We start from the raw sequence: 14253 nt of genomic DNA on the forward strand, positions 1-14253 counted from the left end.
AGTGGAACAGACACGGCTTACAGTACAGCAGGGGGGCAAGGAAGGAGTCAAACGTGACCCCTTCTTCCCCCGCCTCCCCTGTGGTCTGAGGCCACTGCTGCTTCTCATAGAGGGGAGATAAGTCAGTCAAGGCCTTGCAGTGGGTGGGAAGAAGTGAGCCAACAAAGGCGACCCGAATAATGGCTCCCAAAAAAAAAACTAGGCTGAAGGGGGAGCGATTGCAGACAGTCTCTCTCCTCTCCTTACCTCCCGCCCTCCCAGCGACCGATTATTTCTGCCTAGCAGGTGTAGATGTCACAATGGAAGAATACCCTATTCTAGGCAGGGAGCTGCAAGAATGTTATTCAGTCAACCAAAGAGGCATAAACCAATTTAAATTAAAGTGCAAAGCCCTCCCAGAACCAAAACCATAAATCGGGAGAGCTGGGGAAATTGGCTCAGATGGAGGGAGCCCATGAATGAAACTTTTATTGTTGAGCACTTGGGGGGGGGCAGGGGGAGAGGCAGAAGAAAAACCTGATCTACCATGTGGAACGTATTCCCCCTTTTGATGTGGACCAGAGGTATGCGGCATGCAAGGGACACGTCTGCCTTCCTGCTGGAAAATTCAGGGAGAAGGGTATGGGCATTGAAATCAAAAGAGAGTGATGGGAAGGGGAGCAAGTTGTAGAAATTATTTAGAGCCTTGGACTCTCTTTTCCCACCCACCCCCCTCGTGTTTTCACCAAGAAATGCTTCATGTTGCATGTCCTGGAAATGTTACATATAGAATCAGAGAATCGTAGAATTGGGAGGTACTCCAAGGGTCATCTAGTCCAACCCCCTGCAATGCAGGAATATCAACTAAACCATCCATGATTTATGGCCATCCAACCTCTGCTCTCCAAGGAAGGAGAGTCCTCAACCTCCCTTGGGAGACTGTTCTACTGTCTCTCTTCAAATATCTCAAGGGCTGTCACATGGGAGTGGAGACAAGCTTTTCTCCTCCTGCTCCGGTTTCAAGTTACAGTGGTACCTCAGGTTACATACGCTTCAGGTTACAGACTCCGCTAACCCAGAAATAGTGCTTCAAGTTAAGAACTTTGCTTCAGGATGAGAACAGAAATCAGGCTCCGGCGGCACGGCAGCAGCAGGAGGCCCCATTAGCTAAAGTGGTGCTTCAGGTTAAGAACAGTTTCAGGTTAAGTACGGACCTCCGGAACGAATTAAGTACTTAACCCGAGGTACCACTGTACAAGGAAGAAGATTCCAACGAAACATCAGAAAACACTTTCTGATAGACAGTAGAATGGTCTCCCTCAGGAGGTTGTGGGCTTTCCTTTCCTTGGAGGTTTTTTATGATTCTGTGATCAAAAGTTCTACCTGATTAAAACTCCCATAAATAGTTATGGTCATAGCAGGGTTGGCCCAAGACATTTTGCTGCCTGAGGCAAAAGACAAGATGTGTCTCCCCAACACCATCACGTCATGTGCAGAAGCTGAGAAGACTGCCAATTGAATCCTCCTTCAAGACTGGCAGTGAGGTAGCAGCATTCACACATACAGTGGTACCTCTGGTTACGTACTTAATTTGTTCTGGAGGTCCGTTCTTAACCTGAAACTGTTCTTAACCTGAGGTACCACTTTAGCTAATGGGGCATCCTGCTGCCACCGCACGATTTCTGTTCTCATCCTGAAGCAAAGTTCTTAACCCGAGGTTCTATTTCTGGGTTAGCAGAGTCTGTAACCTGAAGCGTATGTAACCTGAAGTATATGTAACCCTAGATACCACTGTATAAGCAGAGCTCAGGGTGATCCGTCTAGCATTTGGGAGGGTGATACTCAGTGGCAGTACACATTACTCTGGTCTATTCTGTGGGGGGGTAGCCGAATGGTTGGTTGCTGATGCCCCCCTCCCAATATCTGCTACCCGAGGCCATTGCTTCACTCTGCCTCATGGTAGAGCCGACCCTGGTTTTTAGCAGCATAGAGACCAATCTCTCTCTGCTTTAAAGAGAAGCTTTTAAGATTCACTACAGGAATGGGGAAGATGTAGCTCCTTAGGTGATTCCCAAACAGTCATTCTTGACTGTTGGACCTACTGGCTGAGGCTGATGGGAGTTGTAGTCCAGCCATAACTGGAGGGCCACATGTTGCCCCATCTCTGCTCTAGTAACTAGAGGGGGAACAGAACAACCCTTCCTTCATCTCATGTACACCACGGATGTTCCTTTTGTAGGTGCATCGACCAAAAGTTCAAACGCTGCCCGCCCCTCCCGACCACCTCCGTTGTCATCGTCTTCCATAACGAGGCCTGGTCAACCTTGCTTCGCACTGTGTTCAGCGTCCTGTACTCCTCCCCAGCTATATTGCTAAAGGAAATCATTCTTGTGGATGATGCCAGTACAGATGGTAAGTACAGTCTCTTGCGAGCTGGAGGCAGGTGGCCTTCACCCTGAAAGGCAGAACAAACCTCTTGCTTTTGCATAAGGGCTCTAGGTATGAGGGAGACATTTGATTTGAAGGTGAACCTACCTAAGTCACACTTTCTGGAGCAATATGCAAACTGAAACACAGCCCTCCTCCAAAATTCACACTTCCCTGAATTTTGCAATGTAGTCATTCCACCAAGTAACACCCACAAAAATGCATTATATTAGGGCAAAGTATGCTGTGAGTTAAACCACAGAACCTAGGGCTTGCCGATCAGAAGGTCGGCGGTTCGAATCCCCATGACGGGTTAGCTCCTGTTGTCCGGTCCCTGCTCGTGCCAACCAAGCAGTTCAAAAGCACGTCAAAGTGCAAGTAGATAAATAGGTACCTCTCTGGCGGGAAGGTAAACGGCGTTTCCATGCGCTGCTCTGGTTCGCCAGAAGCAGCTTAGTCATGCTGGCCACATGACCCGGAACCTGTATGCCAGCTCCCTCGGCCAATAAAGCGAGATGAGTGCCGCAACCCCAGCCATGACTGGACCTAATGGTCAGGGATCCCTTTACCTTTACCTTTATGCTTATATAAATGCATATATTAATGAAAATAACATGCAAATGTGCAGGATGGGGAAATTGCTTTGCAAAAAAGTATGAGGAGAAATTCCGAATAAAATGCTGACAAATTTTCATGAGGGCTTTTTGGGTTTTAAAAATATCGCAAATTGCTGTGGGAATGTGGAGAACTGAATATTTACCCAACTGTTCTTTATTTTGAAATATTTATCCACTGTGACTAATGGTGCTGTTTCTGCAGCTGCTTTCATTCTTCTTTAAGAAAACCCCCTGCCAGTTTTGTGCCAGCAGAGGTGAAATTCAGAGCTCATCCTTACTAATGGTCCTGAAAGAGAACTTGCCAGAGAGGAAATATACAAGTAGATCTGGTAATGGTCAGATCCTGGTGTAGTTGGGTTTCCCCAGGAAGTGAATAACTTTTAGGCTCTGCCTTTTGTAGCTTTCCCTTCCTGGTGCATTGCTGTTAGAATGCACCCTTCAACTTGATTCACATTGTGGCAGGTTGTTGATGGTTTTGCTTTTGTTCTGTTTATTTGGGGGGGTGGTGTTTTAATCCTGCTACAGTCGTACCTTGGATCTCAAACACCTTGGCTCCTAAACAAATCAGCTTCTGAACAATCGAAACCCAGAAGTGAGTGTTCCGGTTTTTGAACAATTTTCAGAAACCGAACGTCCGGCTTGGCTTCTGGGGCTTCCAATTGGCTGCTGGAGTTTCCTGCAGCCAATCAGAAGCCGGGCTTTGGTTTCCGAATGTTTTGGAAGTCGAACAGACTTCCGGAATGGATTCCATTCGACTTTCAAAGTACGACTGTACTATTTCTGCCATTTGACTGGAGACACATTTCCCCATGATCTGTAGATGTGACAGGCCATATTTAGCTCCCTTCTGGGAATAAATTACTCACTTGGGCAACTTTAGTAACCACAAGCTGCCATTTAGTAATCTAAATTGGTTGTGCCCGAGGTTAGGATAATGACACAGTTCAACATCAGGACTTCCCAGGGGTGGAGCAGGGAGATGAAGAGTATCTGCCTCTCCTGAATCTCAGCTACTCAGGTTCTCAGAAGGCTGTAGAATTCATCAAGGAGGGTTTGTGAGTTCTTTTTAACATACCAGCTAGTCTAATGTAGATAGTTATTTAATCCCTACTCACTCTAAGCTCTTCCAGACAACTTGTTTGTTAAGCATTCACCCTGTTTTGCTTGCACAAAGCTTACATGGGGGTTAGATTCTTTCCAAACTTTATTGAACATTTGTTCTGATTTGTTTACAGAGCAGTCAAAAGTCAAGTAATATTTGTTTTGTGTTCACACTGATTTGCTTGTGGGGTGTTTGATATGTTTTACCATTCATCTGTTCATCCCACACTTCTCCGTGCGTTCCCCATTACTTTCCTAACTGCAAAAGTCCCCTTTTGTACTGGATTTGTTGCGCTGGGGTAATGACAGAGCCATTTAATCCACTTTAGCTGCTCAAATCTAAAGTACTAGGTTGTGCTTGAGTCCCTCCTGCAAAATAATGACAGCAGCAAATCTTTAATCTCTGTCCATCTCTTATGCTTGAAATTCTCCTCCGCTAATACCTGCTTAGCCCTTCCTTCCTTCCTTCCTTCCTTCCTTCCTTCCTTCCTTCCTTCCTTCCTTCCTTCTTTTAGAAAATGCCATCACTTCTGTTTGGGCCTTTGAGCAGGTATACAGTGTGTTCACCATCTCCAAAGCAAAAGCTCTGCTGGGAGTGTTGCTTAATTTCCATCTGCTCATGGGTTCTGGGAAGGCTAAGAATGCATGCAAGTTTTGGCCAGCATGGTATGCCTGGGCACAGAAATGATAGGTGTTTGGCCCTAAATCTCTGTGGTCAGTGGGAAGAACTGGGGAGAAAAACTAAAGGCCTGTTCAGCATGTCATACTGTTGTTGGTGCAAGACTTCTGTTGCCTTCTGAATCTTGTGCTACACTAAATTTGGTGACCCAGAGTATCAGAACTGTATGCTTAACACTTGCACACATCAAATAGAAACCCACTTCCTTGTGGGTTCTGTTCTGTTCTGTTTTGGGTTTTTGCCGGTTCTTCCATCCAAAACATCTGGATGCTACATCTAGTCCAGGGGTAACCAAAATTGTCCCCTCCAGATATTGTGGACTACAACTTCCATCTTCCCTGACCATTGACTATGCTGGCTGAGGCTGGTGGAAGTTGTTTATTAAGTATCACCAAGTGCTTGGTGCACTTCCAGACTGTCGCTCTTTTCAGGTGAGACTCAACCACATAACTGGCCAATTCAGGTTGTGCAACTATAATTGACTTGTAGGTCTTGCACAACAAACCTGCTCCTCAAAAGATCAACCTTTTTGTGCTCAGAAAAGTGATGGGGAAATGCAGTAGAAAACAGGTTGGGACACTTACTTTGATATAATGTCATCTAGCCTCCCTGCAAACAAAGCAAGATGAATGTTCAATAAATAGGTCATCTGGAAGCACCTTTAGCTGTTGTCTGGAGGGAGGGAAGGAGTGTGTGTGTGTGTGAGAGAGAGAGGGGGGGGGAGAGAGAGAGAGAGAGAGAGAGTGAGAGAGAGAGAGAGAGAGAGTTACTGTAGCAGGCTAGCACAGCTACCATTTATATGGCAGTTGCCTCCATTTCACAGCCGTTGTTTTTCTTGGTACTGCCTGTTCCTGCGGATGCTGTTTCAAGCAGTCTCTTCCGTGCAGCTGCTTTTCAAGTTTGTCTCAAAACCCAATGCGGCAGAAGAGCCAAAGCAGGCCGTGTTTCACCACAGTGGTTTGAACCGCTTCCTGTCATGCGCCACACCTGGCAGTGAGCTGGGTGCCCAAAGAAGGACCAGGGCTTGGATTCTAAGGGATGCCTTCTAAACAGTCCTCTCAAGGTTTACACCGGGGATAGTTACAAACACAAAAAACTGCAAATATGTTGGAAACAAGACTTAAAACCATAGCCCTCCCCTAACACTCCATACACCCCTGTACAAAGGGCCTACAAGACAGGGCTGTTTCCCTCCTCTTATGGTCTTGATTTATCAGCTATTTTAAAATGAGGCTGCATTTTAAATTGCATTTTAACCTGTATTTTAAATTCCTCTTTTTCCCCTATTTTTACTGTGATTTTATTGGTGTTAGCCACCCTGAGCCCGGCTTTGGCCAGGGAGGGTGGGGTATAAATATAATTTATTTATTTTAGAGCCAGTGTGGTGTAGTGGTTAAGAGCAGTCGACTCGTAATCTGGTGAGCCGGGTTCACTTCCCCGCTCCTCCACATGCAGCTGCTGGGTGACCTTGGGCTAGTCACACTTCTCTGAAGTCTCTTAGCCCCACTCACCTCACAGAGTGTTTGTTGTGGGGGAGGAAGGGAAAGGAGAATGTTAGCCGCTTTGAGACTTAAAGGTAAAGGTAAAGGTACCCCTGCCCGTACGGGCCAGTCTTGACAGACTCTAGGGTTGTGCGCCCATCTCACTCAAGAGGCCGGGGGCCAGCGCTGTCTACAGACACTTCCGGGTCACGTGGCCAGCGTGACAAGCTGCATCTGGCGAGCCAGAGCCACACACGGAAATGCCGTTTACCTTCCCGCTAGAAAGCGGTCCCTATTTATCTACTTGCACCCGGGGGTGCTTTCGAACTGCTAGGTTGGCAGGCGCTGGGACCGAACAACGGGAGCGCACCCCGCCGCGGCGATTCGATCCGCCGACCTTTCGATCGGCAAGTCCTAGGCGCTGAGGCTTTTACCCACAGCGCCACCCGCGTCCCATCTTGAGACTCCTTAGGGTAGTGATAAAGCGGGATATCAAATCCAAACTCCTATTAGAATTGACCTCCATTGCTCCAGGTGCTTTTGCCCTTGGTGCCCTGCCCCCAGAAGGAAATGTGCCCCCCAACTGCAAAAGCTTCTCCACTCCTGCCCTCCCCATTCCCTTCCCCATCCCCTCCTTCTCTTCTCTTTGCCCTGCTTATTCCAGTCCAAATCCATGACCACTTATTAGTTTTTAATATGTTGTGAAAGTGGGGAAAGAGGATATGTTAAGCAGCTTTTTTACAAAAAAAAGGTTTTAAAATTGTGCTCGGAACGAATCTCACCTTTTGCATCATTCCTTTTCCACGCAGTTGCCAGGCTTCTGAGCGCTGCACCCCTCTAACACTTGATACACTCTGTTCCAGACTACTTGAAAGACGAGTTGGACAGCTATGTGAAGCAACTGCAGATAGTGAAGGTCGTCCGGCAGCTGGAAAGGAAGGGTCTGATCACTGCCCGGTTGCTGGGTGCCAGCGTTGCCACGGGAGACGTGCTCACCTTCCTAGATGCTCACTGTAAGTCGCAACTCTGTCGGCGAGCTCAATCCTCAATGTGGGGCCTCTAGAGGCAAAATATTGCCAAGGCTGGCAACTCTGTCTTGCTTCGCAAAGCCAGCACACACAGAGTGCTGTGCACATGGTTTGATTGCTGTACCGTTGAGGCTAGTTTGCAAACTACTGCTAACGGCAGCATCCGATCGTGAGCTGCATGCGTGAATGAGCTGCTGCAGATCAAACATCACAGATATGAGTCTGGCCATTGCCTCGTGTGCTGTGCTTCTCAACCTGAGCTGCTACACAAGGTCAGTTGTCGGTGATCAAGTGCAGAAGAACAACGTGGTTTCTCTGTACGTGTGCATCAATGTGGCTGGCAGCTGAAAGTGTGGGCAGACTCGGCTCTGCAAGACTGTGCGTTAGGAGATGATGTGAGGCTCAAAGGGCTCACTCAGACATACATGGCATCAACAGGCTGATCCCAAGGTAGAGAAATCAAGAGACTTACATGCATGTGTGAATGTCCTCTTTTATTGGGGGTGAGAGTGAGGAATCCTGATTTGGTAACGTTCTGCTCATGGAAGGCACAATAGGATACAGCCCCGTGCTGTGTGTTATGAAAATGGCATGTTTTGGTTCTCTCTTTCTTTCTATTCACACAAAGTGTGGCTTTCTTTGGGACGCAATTTATTTGTGCCTGCCCTGGCTATTGCATCAATAGCAGAATAGTGTATTTTTGAAGGAGGCTAAAAGGTGAAAGCCAAAAGGAAGGAGTATTCTTCTTCCCACAGTGCATAGCAGCAGAACTATGGTGGAACAAATGGGGGCACCCAGTGTGGGGCCTGTCATAGTTCCAGACTCTTTCTGGCTGGGTTGAATTTTGTTGAATTTTGTTCAATCTCAAGGAAGCCGCCACGCAGTTACAGCAGGATGGCCTCATGGTGTTATGTTCTCACAATGGACTACAACTCCCATCATCCCTAGCCATTGTCTTCATTGGCTGGGGCTGATAGGAATTGGAGTTGAACAACCTCTGGAGGGTCACATGTTTAACCCAAACATGTATTTGGGGACCCATTTCTTTTTCTTTCTTTTTACTATGTATTTAATGGTGATAATGCTCCTGTTGAGACCCATCAGGCTGCAACTCACCAGTGGCTTCCAACCTGCTAGTAGAAAACCAGTGCTTTAGTGTATTGCATTGGGATGTTTTCTTGATGTTACCACCAGAGGCCAGTGTGCATTTTCACAGTGGCTCTGCACAATATTTTTGGGCCTTAAAATGGTTATTATAGAATGTAAATCAGTTCCAGGCTATGAAATTAGAAGTATGAGAAGTCAGGGAGAGCCCTGATATTAGCATCCAGTTATTTGGAGTTTTCCAGTTCTGGGCATCTATAATAGTGTGGTAGACTGCTAGGCAGCGGACATTTTAATAAAAATTGCTTCTGCATGGTAAGGTGATCAGAAGCTGCCATTTTCTCCTTGGGGGACAAGGAGAAGGTGGGAGAGAGAAGAAGTGGCTGTTACAATGTCAAGAAGATGAGGTCAAGGGAAAGGAATTGCGAGAGGATTTGCAAGGCTGAAATGACCCGGGAAAATCAAAGCTTGCTTAGAGACAACATCAGATGATGCCATCCATTTCTCCTTCTCTCTTCCTAGGTGAATGTTTCCATGGGTGGTTGGAGCCTCTCTTATCGCGCATTGCTGAGGAACCCACCGCTGTGGTCAGTCCAGATATCACCACCATTGACTTGAACACTTTTGAGTTTTCCAAGCCAATTCAGTATGGGAAGCAGCACAGCCGGGGCAACTTTGACTGGAGCCTGACTTTTGGATGGGAGTCCATCCCTCAGCATGAGAAGCAGAGAAGGAAAGATGAGACTTATCCCATCAAGTAGGTCCATGATGAAAGCTCCTTTTCGATAGACCTTTTGATGCCACTCACTGTGAAGTAAACCTCTGTGCGGATCACAGTGTAATCTGCTCCAAAACCCACACACTCACCGCATAGACCTGATAAAATTTAGTAATGTTTGTTTGGCTTCATTTGTTGGATCGATTAAAAGGTTTTTGTTTTTTTTAATTTATCCAAATGCCTCAATGAGACAGGAATGCAACTGATGTTGTGGTGGTTTAAGGCACTCACAAAAACTGCAGATGGGAGGTGTCATCTTAGAAGAGTCATGAATAATAATAATAATAATATCTTTATTGTCATTGCCCCCTCTCGGGGACAACGAAATTACTTGACTGCTCCATAAAAACACTAATTAAAACAATACAGTATAGTACAGCAAGGAAGATTAGATGACTTTCAAAGTCCAGGCTTCCCATTCAGGGCCGAGATCGCTCTGGAGAATGAAGTGGAAAGAGAGAGGAATGCCTCTCCTAAAACGGTCCCTTTGCGTTGTTTGTGATGATGGGTAGAATAAGGTAGCAGCATCCTTCTTGCTTCATTTTAGTTGTGTGAGTGATAGCAACAAAGTTTTCCAGGCACCTCCTTTTTGGCGCTGGAATCCCACCAACACTGTTTCGCTCTTTCTTTCTCTTTCCGCCTGCCCTCTTGGCTGTCCTGTAGGAGATAGGAAGAGCATGGCCTGAGGAGCGCATCAGTTGTAGTGGGGTGGTTGGACCTGTTGTTGTTGTTTAGTCGTGTCCGACTCTTCATGACCCCATGAACCAGAGCACGCCAGGCACTCCTGTCTTCCACTGCCTCCCACAGTTTGGTCAAACACATGTTCGTAGCTTTGAGAACACTGTCCAACCATCTCGTCCTCTGTCGTCCCCTTCTCCTTTTGCCCTCCATCTTTCCCAACATCAGGGTCTTTTCCAGGGAGTCTTCTCTTCTCATGAGGTGGCCAAAGTATTGGAGTCTCAGCTTCAGGATCTGTCCTTCCAGTGAGCACTCAGGGCTGATTTCCTTCAGAATGGATAGGTTTGATCTTCTTGCAGTCCATGGGACTCTCAAGAGTCTCCTCCAGCACCATAATTCAAAAGCATCAATTCTTCGGCGATCAGCTTTCTTTATGGTCCAGCTCTCACTTCCATACATCACTACTGGTCCAGCTCTCACTTCCATACATCACTACTGGTTGGACCTATTCTCCCACAAAACCCCACCTACAAAATAATAGCTAAATGATACAACACTGTAGCACTGTGAGGTTTGAGGTAATAACCAAATGTCAGAATTCAAAACTTCAAAGGTGTGTTTTTTCTTTCCTTCGGAACTAATTTTATTCGCAGGTGTTTTATTTTTCAAATAAAAATGGTGATTTGGAAAAGCCACGTTTTTTCCCCAGTTGGTTTTTCAATAAGCCAGCTACCGTGGGATAAAAAAAGTTTAGGGCAATCGGCGGTGGAATTGAGCCAAAAGAAAACCAGCAATCACAGGCAGAATCAGGAGTTTCTCAGTCCTTCCTGTCCTTCCATGTATTCCAACCTATCAGTGACCTTGCAAACAAAATAGCAAAGGAATTCTGGTATGCAGAGGTGGAGTGGCTTTGAGAACAATTCGGAACATGATAAATGGGTGTGTAAGTGAAAGGCTGGCTGAAAGAAATGTGGGGGAAACCTCTTGCACAGATATGCAGGTTTGTACCCAGTAATTCTTCTAGTGGCTGAGGCAACCTTTGGTGTAAATGACCCCTGAGATCTGGGTCAGCAGTGCGTGCACATCACTCTTAATTTTTCCAAGCACCTTATGATGAAACCTTTGTCCAGCTTGGATGCCTGCAGTTTAGTGTGGGAATAGACACCACTGAAAATAATAATAATAATAATAATAATAATAATAATAATAATAATAATAATAAATTTATTTTATTTTAAATAAATAATAAATTTTATTTATATCCCGCCCTCCCCAGCCGAAGCCGGGCTCAGGGCGGCTAACAACAATAAAACAGTACAAAAGTACAGCAATGTGTTTGAGGGTATAAAGATGAAATCATTTCTTTCTGTGCAGTGGGCCCATTCATACACACAAGTCATCCTTTGATACTGCAGTCATCTAGAGATGACTTTGCATGTGGGTGCCAGGCCTGAGATGCTGGGATGAGGAACCCATGGACTTCATCTCCCATCATCCCTGACTATTGGCCAAGCCAGCTGGAGCTGCTAGGAGATGGAGTCCAACGATATAACTTTGTGTTGTAGATCCCCACTTCGCATACCACCACCCCCGTTAGAAAAATATAAATTAATGTGATCTACCTCCTGGCGCTTCCTTGGGATATAAGGATTATAAACCACTTGGTATACTCGGAAGTTCTTTATGAGACACAATCCCGGGACTCCCCCTCCCCTTCCCCCCTTTTTGTGGTACAAAAGCCAGGATAATGAAGGCCGTGACATGAAAGAGCCAAGGTTTATTCCTTTCTCTTTTCAAAGCCTGCCAGCCTCTTGTCTGTTTTGGCAGTGGGCAGCTGCAGAGTCATTAAGGTAACCAGTATCCCAACCTCTTAAAGCTCGAAATGACCTTGAATTCATCAAGTGGAAGACATTTAATACCGGCCCTCCGGCCCTCGCCATTGCACCAGCGAGACAAAACCCCTGTTCCTTTTGGCCTCAAGTACAGCTCCTCTTTGTGCAGAGGTCAGACGGGAGGCTGTTCTGCCCCCAATGAAAGGGGCTCAGGGACTCCTTTTTGTTGCTGCTGCATATTCTGAGAGGGAGAGAGGCTGGCAGGTTGGCTTGTCAGCAGCTCTTAATCTGCGCTGCTCGCCTTGGTAAGAACAGAGCTGTGTTTCAGGAGCTGAGGGGACCTTGTTGAAGCAAGTTTTCGACTACGATCTCCATTTCTCTCTTTTTTGAAAAGAAAGAAAGAAATGCCTCTTGCGAAAGGAGCAGGGCGGATTGAAAAGCTTCGTCCCCAAGTGCTCTCAAATTTGGCTTGGCAATATGCATTTATCGTAATGATACCTGAGGCTGAATGAAGGGCTTGTCTGCCTCCAAAAGGCTCTGCCTTAAAGTTCCTAATGACTGAGCGCCATCCTAAGCACTGGGGCTGTTCCTGCTGCTTCTGATGTGATCAGCCAAGGCCTGCCTCACGTTCTCCTCCTTAGCTCTCCCTCTCCTTCAACACATCTGGGCTTGCTTGCTGCTGGTTTTCTCAAGAGTAAAAAGGTAAAGGGAACCCTGACCATAAGGTCCAGTCGTGACCGACTCTGGGGTTGCGGTGCTCATCTCGCTTTATTGGCCGAGGGAGCCGGCGTACAGCTTCCGGGTCATGTGGCCAGCATGACTAAGCCGCTTCTGGCAAACAAGAGCAGTGCATGGAAATGCCGTTTACATTCCCGCCGGAGTGGTACCTATTTATCTACTTGCACTTTGATGTGCTTTCGAACTGCTAGGTTGGCAGGAGCAGGGACCGAGCAATGGGAGCTCACTCCGTCGCGGGGATTCGAACCGCCGACCTTCTGTCCTAGGATTTAACCCACAGCGCCACCCGTGTCCATTTCTCAAGAGTAGACTTATTGAAATGAAGGGACCTAAGCCAGCCATGTCCATTAATTGCAGTAGGTCTGCTCTGAGCATGGCTGAAATTGGATACAACGCCATGTCTTGGGCTCTATGCACTTTTGGAAGCAAAATAAGCGTATGAAAGTTTATACTGTTCATAGTTTCAGTTTGAATGAAGAGTTTGGAATTTCTAGGGGGGGTGCATGTGTGCGGCACACAGGTCAGCTTCTACTGTTTAAAACATTTAAATCCTCACATCTTATTTTTTAATTATTTGCATTTTCAAAAATGGGAACAGAGAGCATATTTAACCCCCTCCCCCTCCCCCTTCCCCCTGTCCCACTTACAGCTTCATACCAAATACAGTGTGCATACACACGAAAGCTCATATCAATAACTAACTTAGTTGGTCTCTAAGGTGCTACTGGAAGGAATTTTATTTATTTATTTTTTACTTATTTTTTTGTTTCAACATATATACATATTTCAGCATATGTACATATACCATATGACTTCCCTCCCACACTTTTCCTGGTTCCTTTGCTTTTCCACTACACTGCATAATCCACATCTTTTTAATCATCCAATTTGTTCTCTATTAAATGCCCTATCTATTTCAACTCTGCTAGATTTACTCGAGAGCTACTAAGCTATGTATTTGTTTATACTGACTCTTACAATATTCAATCAACTTGTCCATTCTTCACATCTATTTGACAGCAAGACTCCAAGTAAAATAGCATACAACAAAATAGCATACAACAAAAATATATTATTTTTAAAAGTTTGGAAGGTAGTGGTGACTGGAAAAGTTGCACAAAAAGTGCAGGGTTTTTTTTAAATGATTCTGCAAGGACCATGTTGGAAAATAACCCCTACACACTTTGCATGCTCTCCAGCCATGATTCAGTACCCAGTAATTCCTGAAGAACATCTTGAGCATCTGGATGGATTGCACTTCCTTGAGATTTGCAGCAGCAGCTGTGATGGAAGCAATGGGTGGGCAGTGGTGTAAACTGTCCCTTCCTCTAGGCCTTTGATGTTCTCTTAGTCCTATTGACCCTTGTTCTCGCACGTTCTTCTTGTTCTGTTTTATTTAATACATGTTTGTTCTTCCTGTTGCATAGCTTAGAACCTGGTTTTAATACTTTCGAAATACAGTTCCAAGGATCAGATCAGCGGTCTGTAAGAGCATCAGTTGTGGGAGTAGTTAGATTTTGGGACGTCAGACTACTGGGACCTTGGTATAAGCAATCATAAGCAAATGCACCTCTCAAACACATACAAAATTCATATGCATAAATTTCTTTTTAAAAAAACCTAATTCAACAGAACAGCAAAAAGAAGCACCAACAGGTCACTCCTCAGAAAGCTAGCCTAAATGGAGGTCCCTTGCAGAGTTGCCTGAATCGTCTCTCAGAGCCTCAGGGGTATTGCAAGAAAAGCCTTGGCTCCTCGCCACAGATCTGATCTCCTGCAATGATGGTATTCTGGGGTGGGCAGAACCTGCT

General features: G+C 45.9%; 1 protein-coding gene across 2 annotated transcripts in view; it reads left to right on the forward strand.

Annotated features, from left to right (window-relative positions):
- Positions 1–14253, forward strand: part of GALNT6 (polypeptide N-acetylgalactosaminyltransferase 6) — a 57567-nt gene that overhangs the window by 30975 nt on the left and 12339 nt on the right. For both annotated transcript variants that reach the window (XM_028721478.2, XM_077923825.1), the window contains exons 3-5: positions 2219–2391; positions 7148–7297; positions 8939–9173. In XM_028721478.2, the coding sequence (XP_028577311.1) occupies positions 2219–2391; positions 7148–7297; positions 8939–9173 (558 nt within the window). The remainder of the gene's footprint in view (positions 1–2218; positions 2392–7147; positions 7298–8938; positions 9174–14253) is intronic.

The sequence above is a fragment of the Podarcis muralis genome, chromosome 2, assembly GCF_964188315.1.
Source record: "Podarcis muralis chromosome 2, rPodMur119.hap1.1, whole genome shotgun sequence".
Lineage (NCBI taxonomy): Eukaryota > Metazoa > Chordata > Lepidosauria > Squamata > Lacertidae > Podarcis > Podarcis muralis.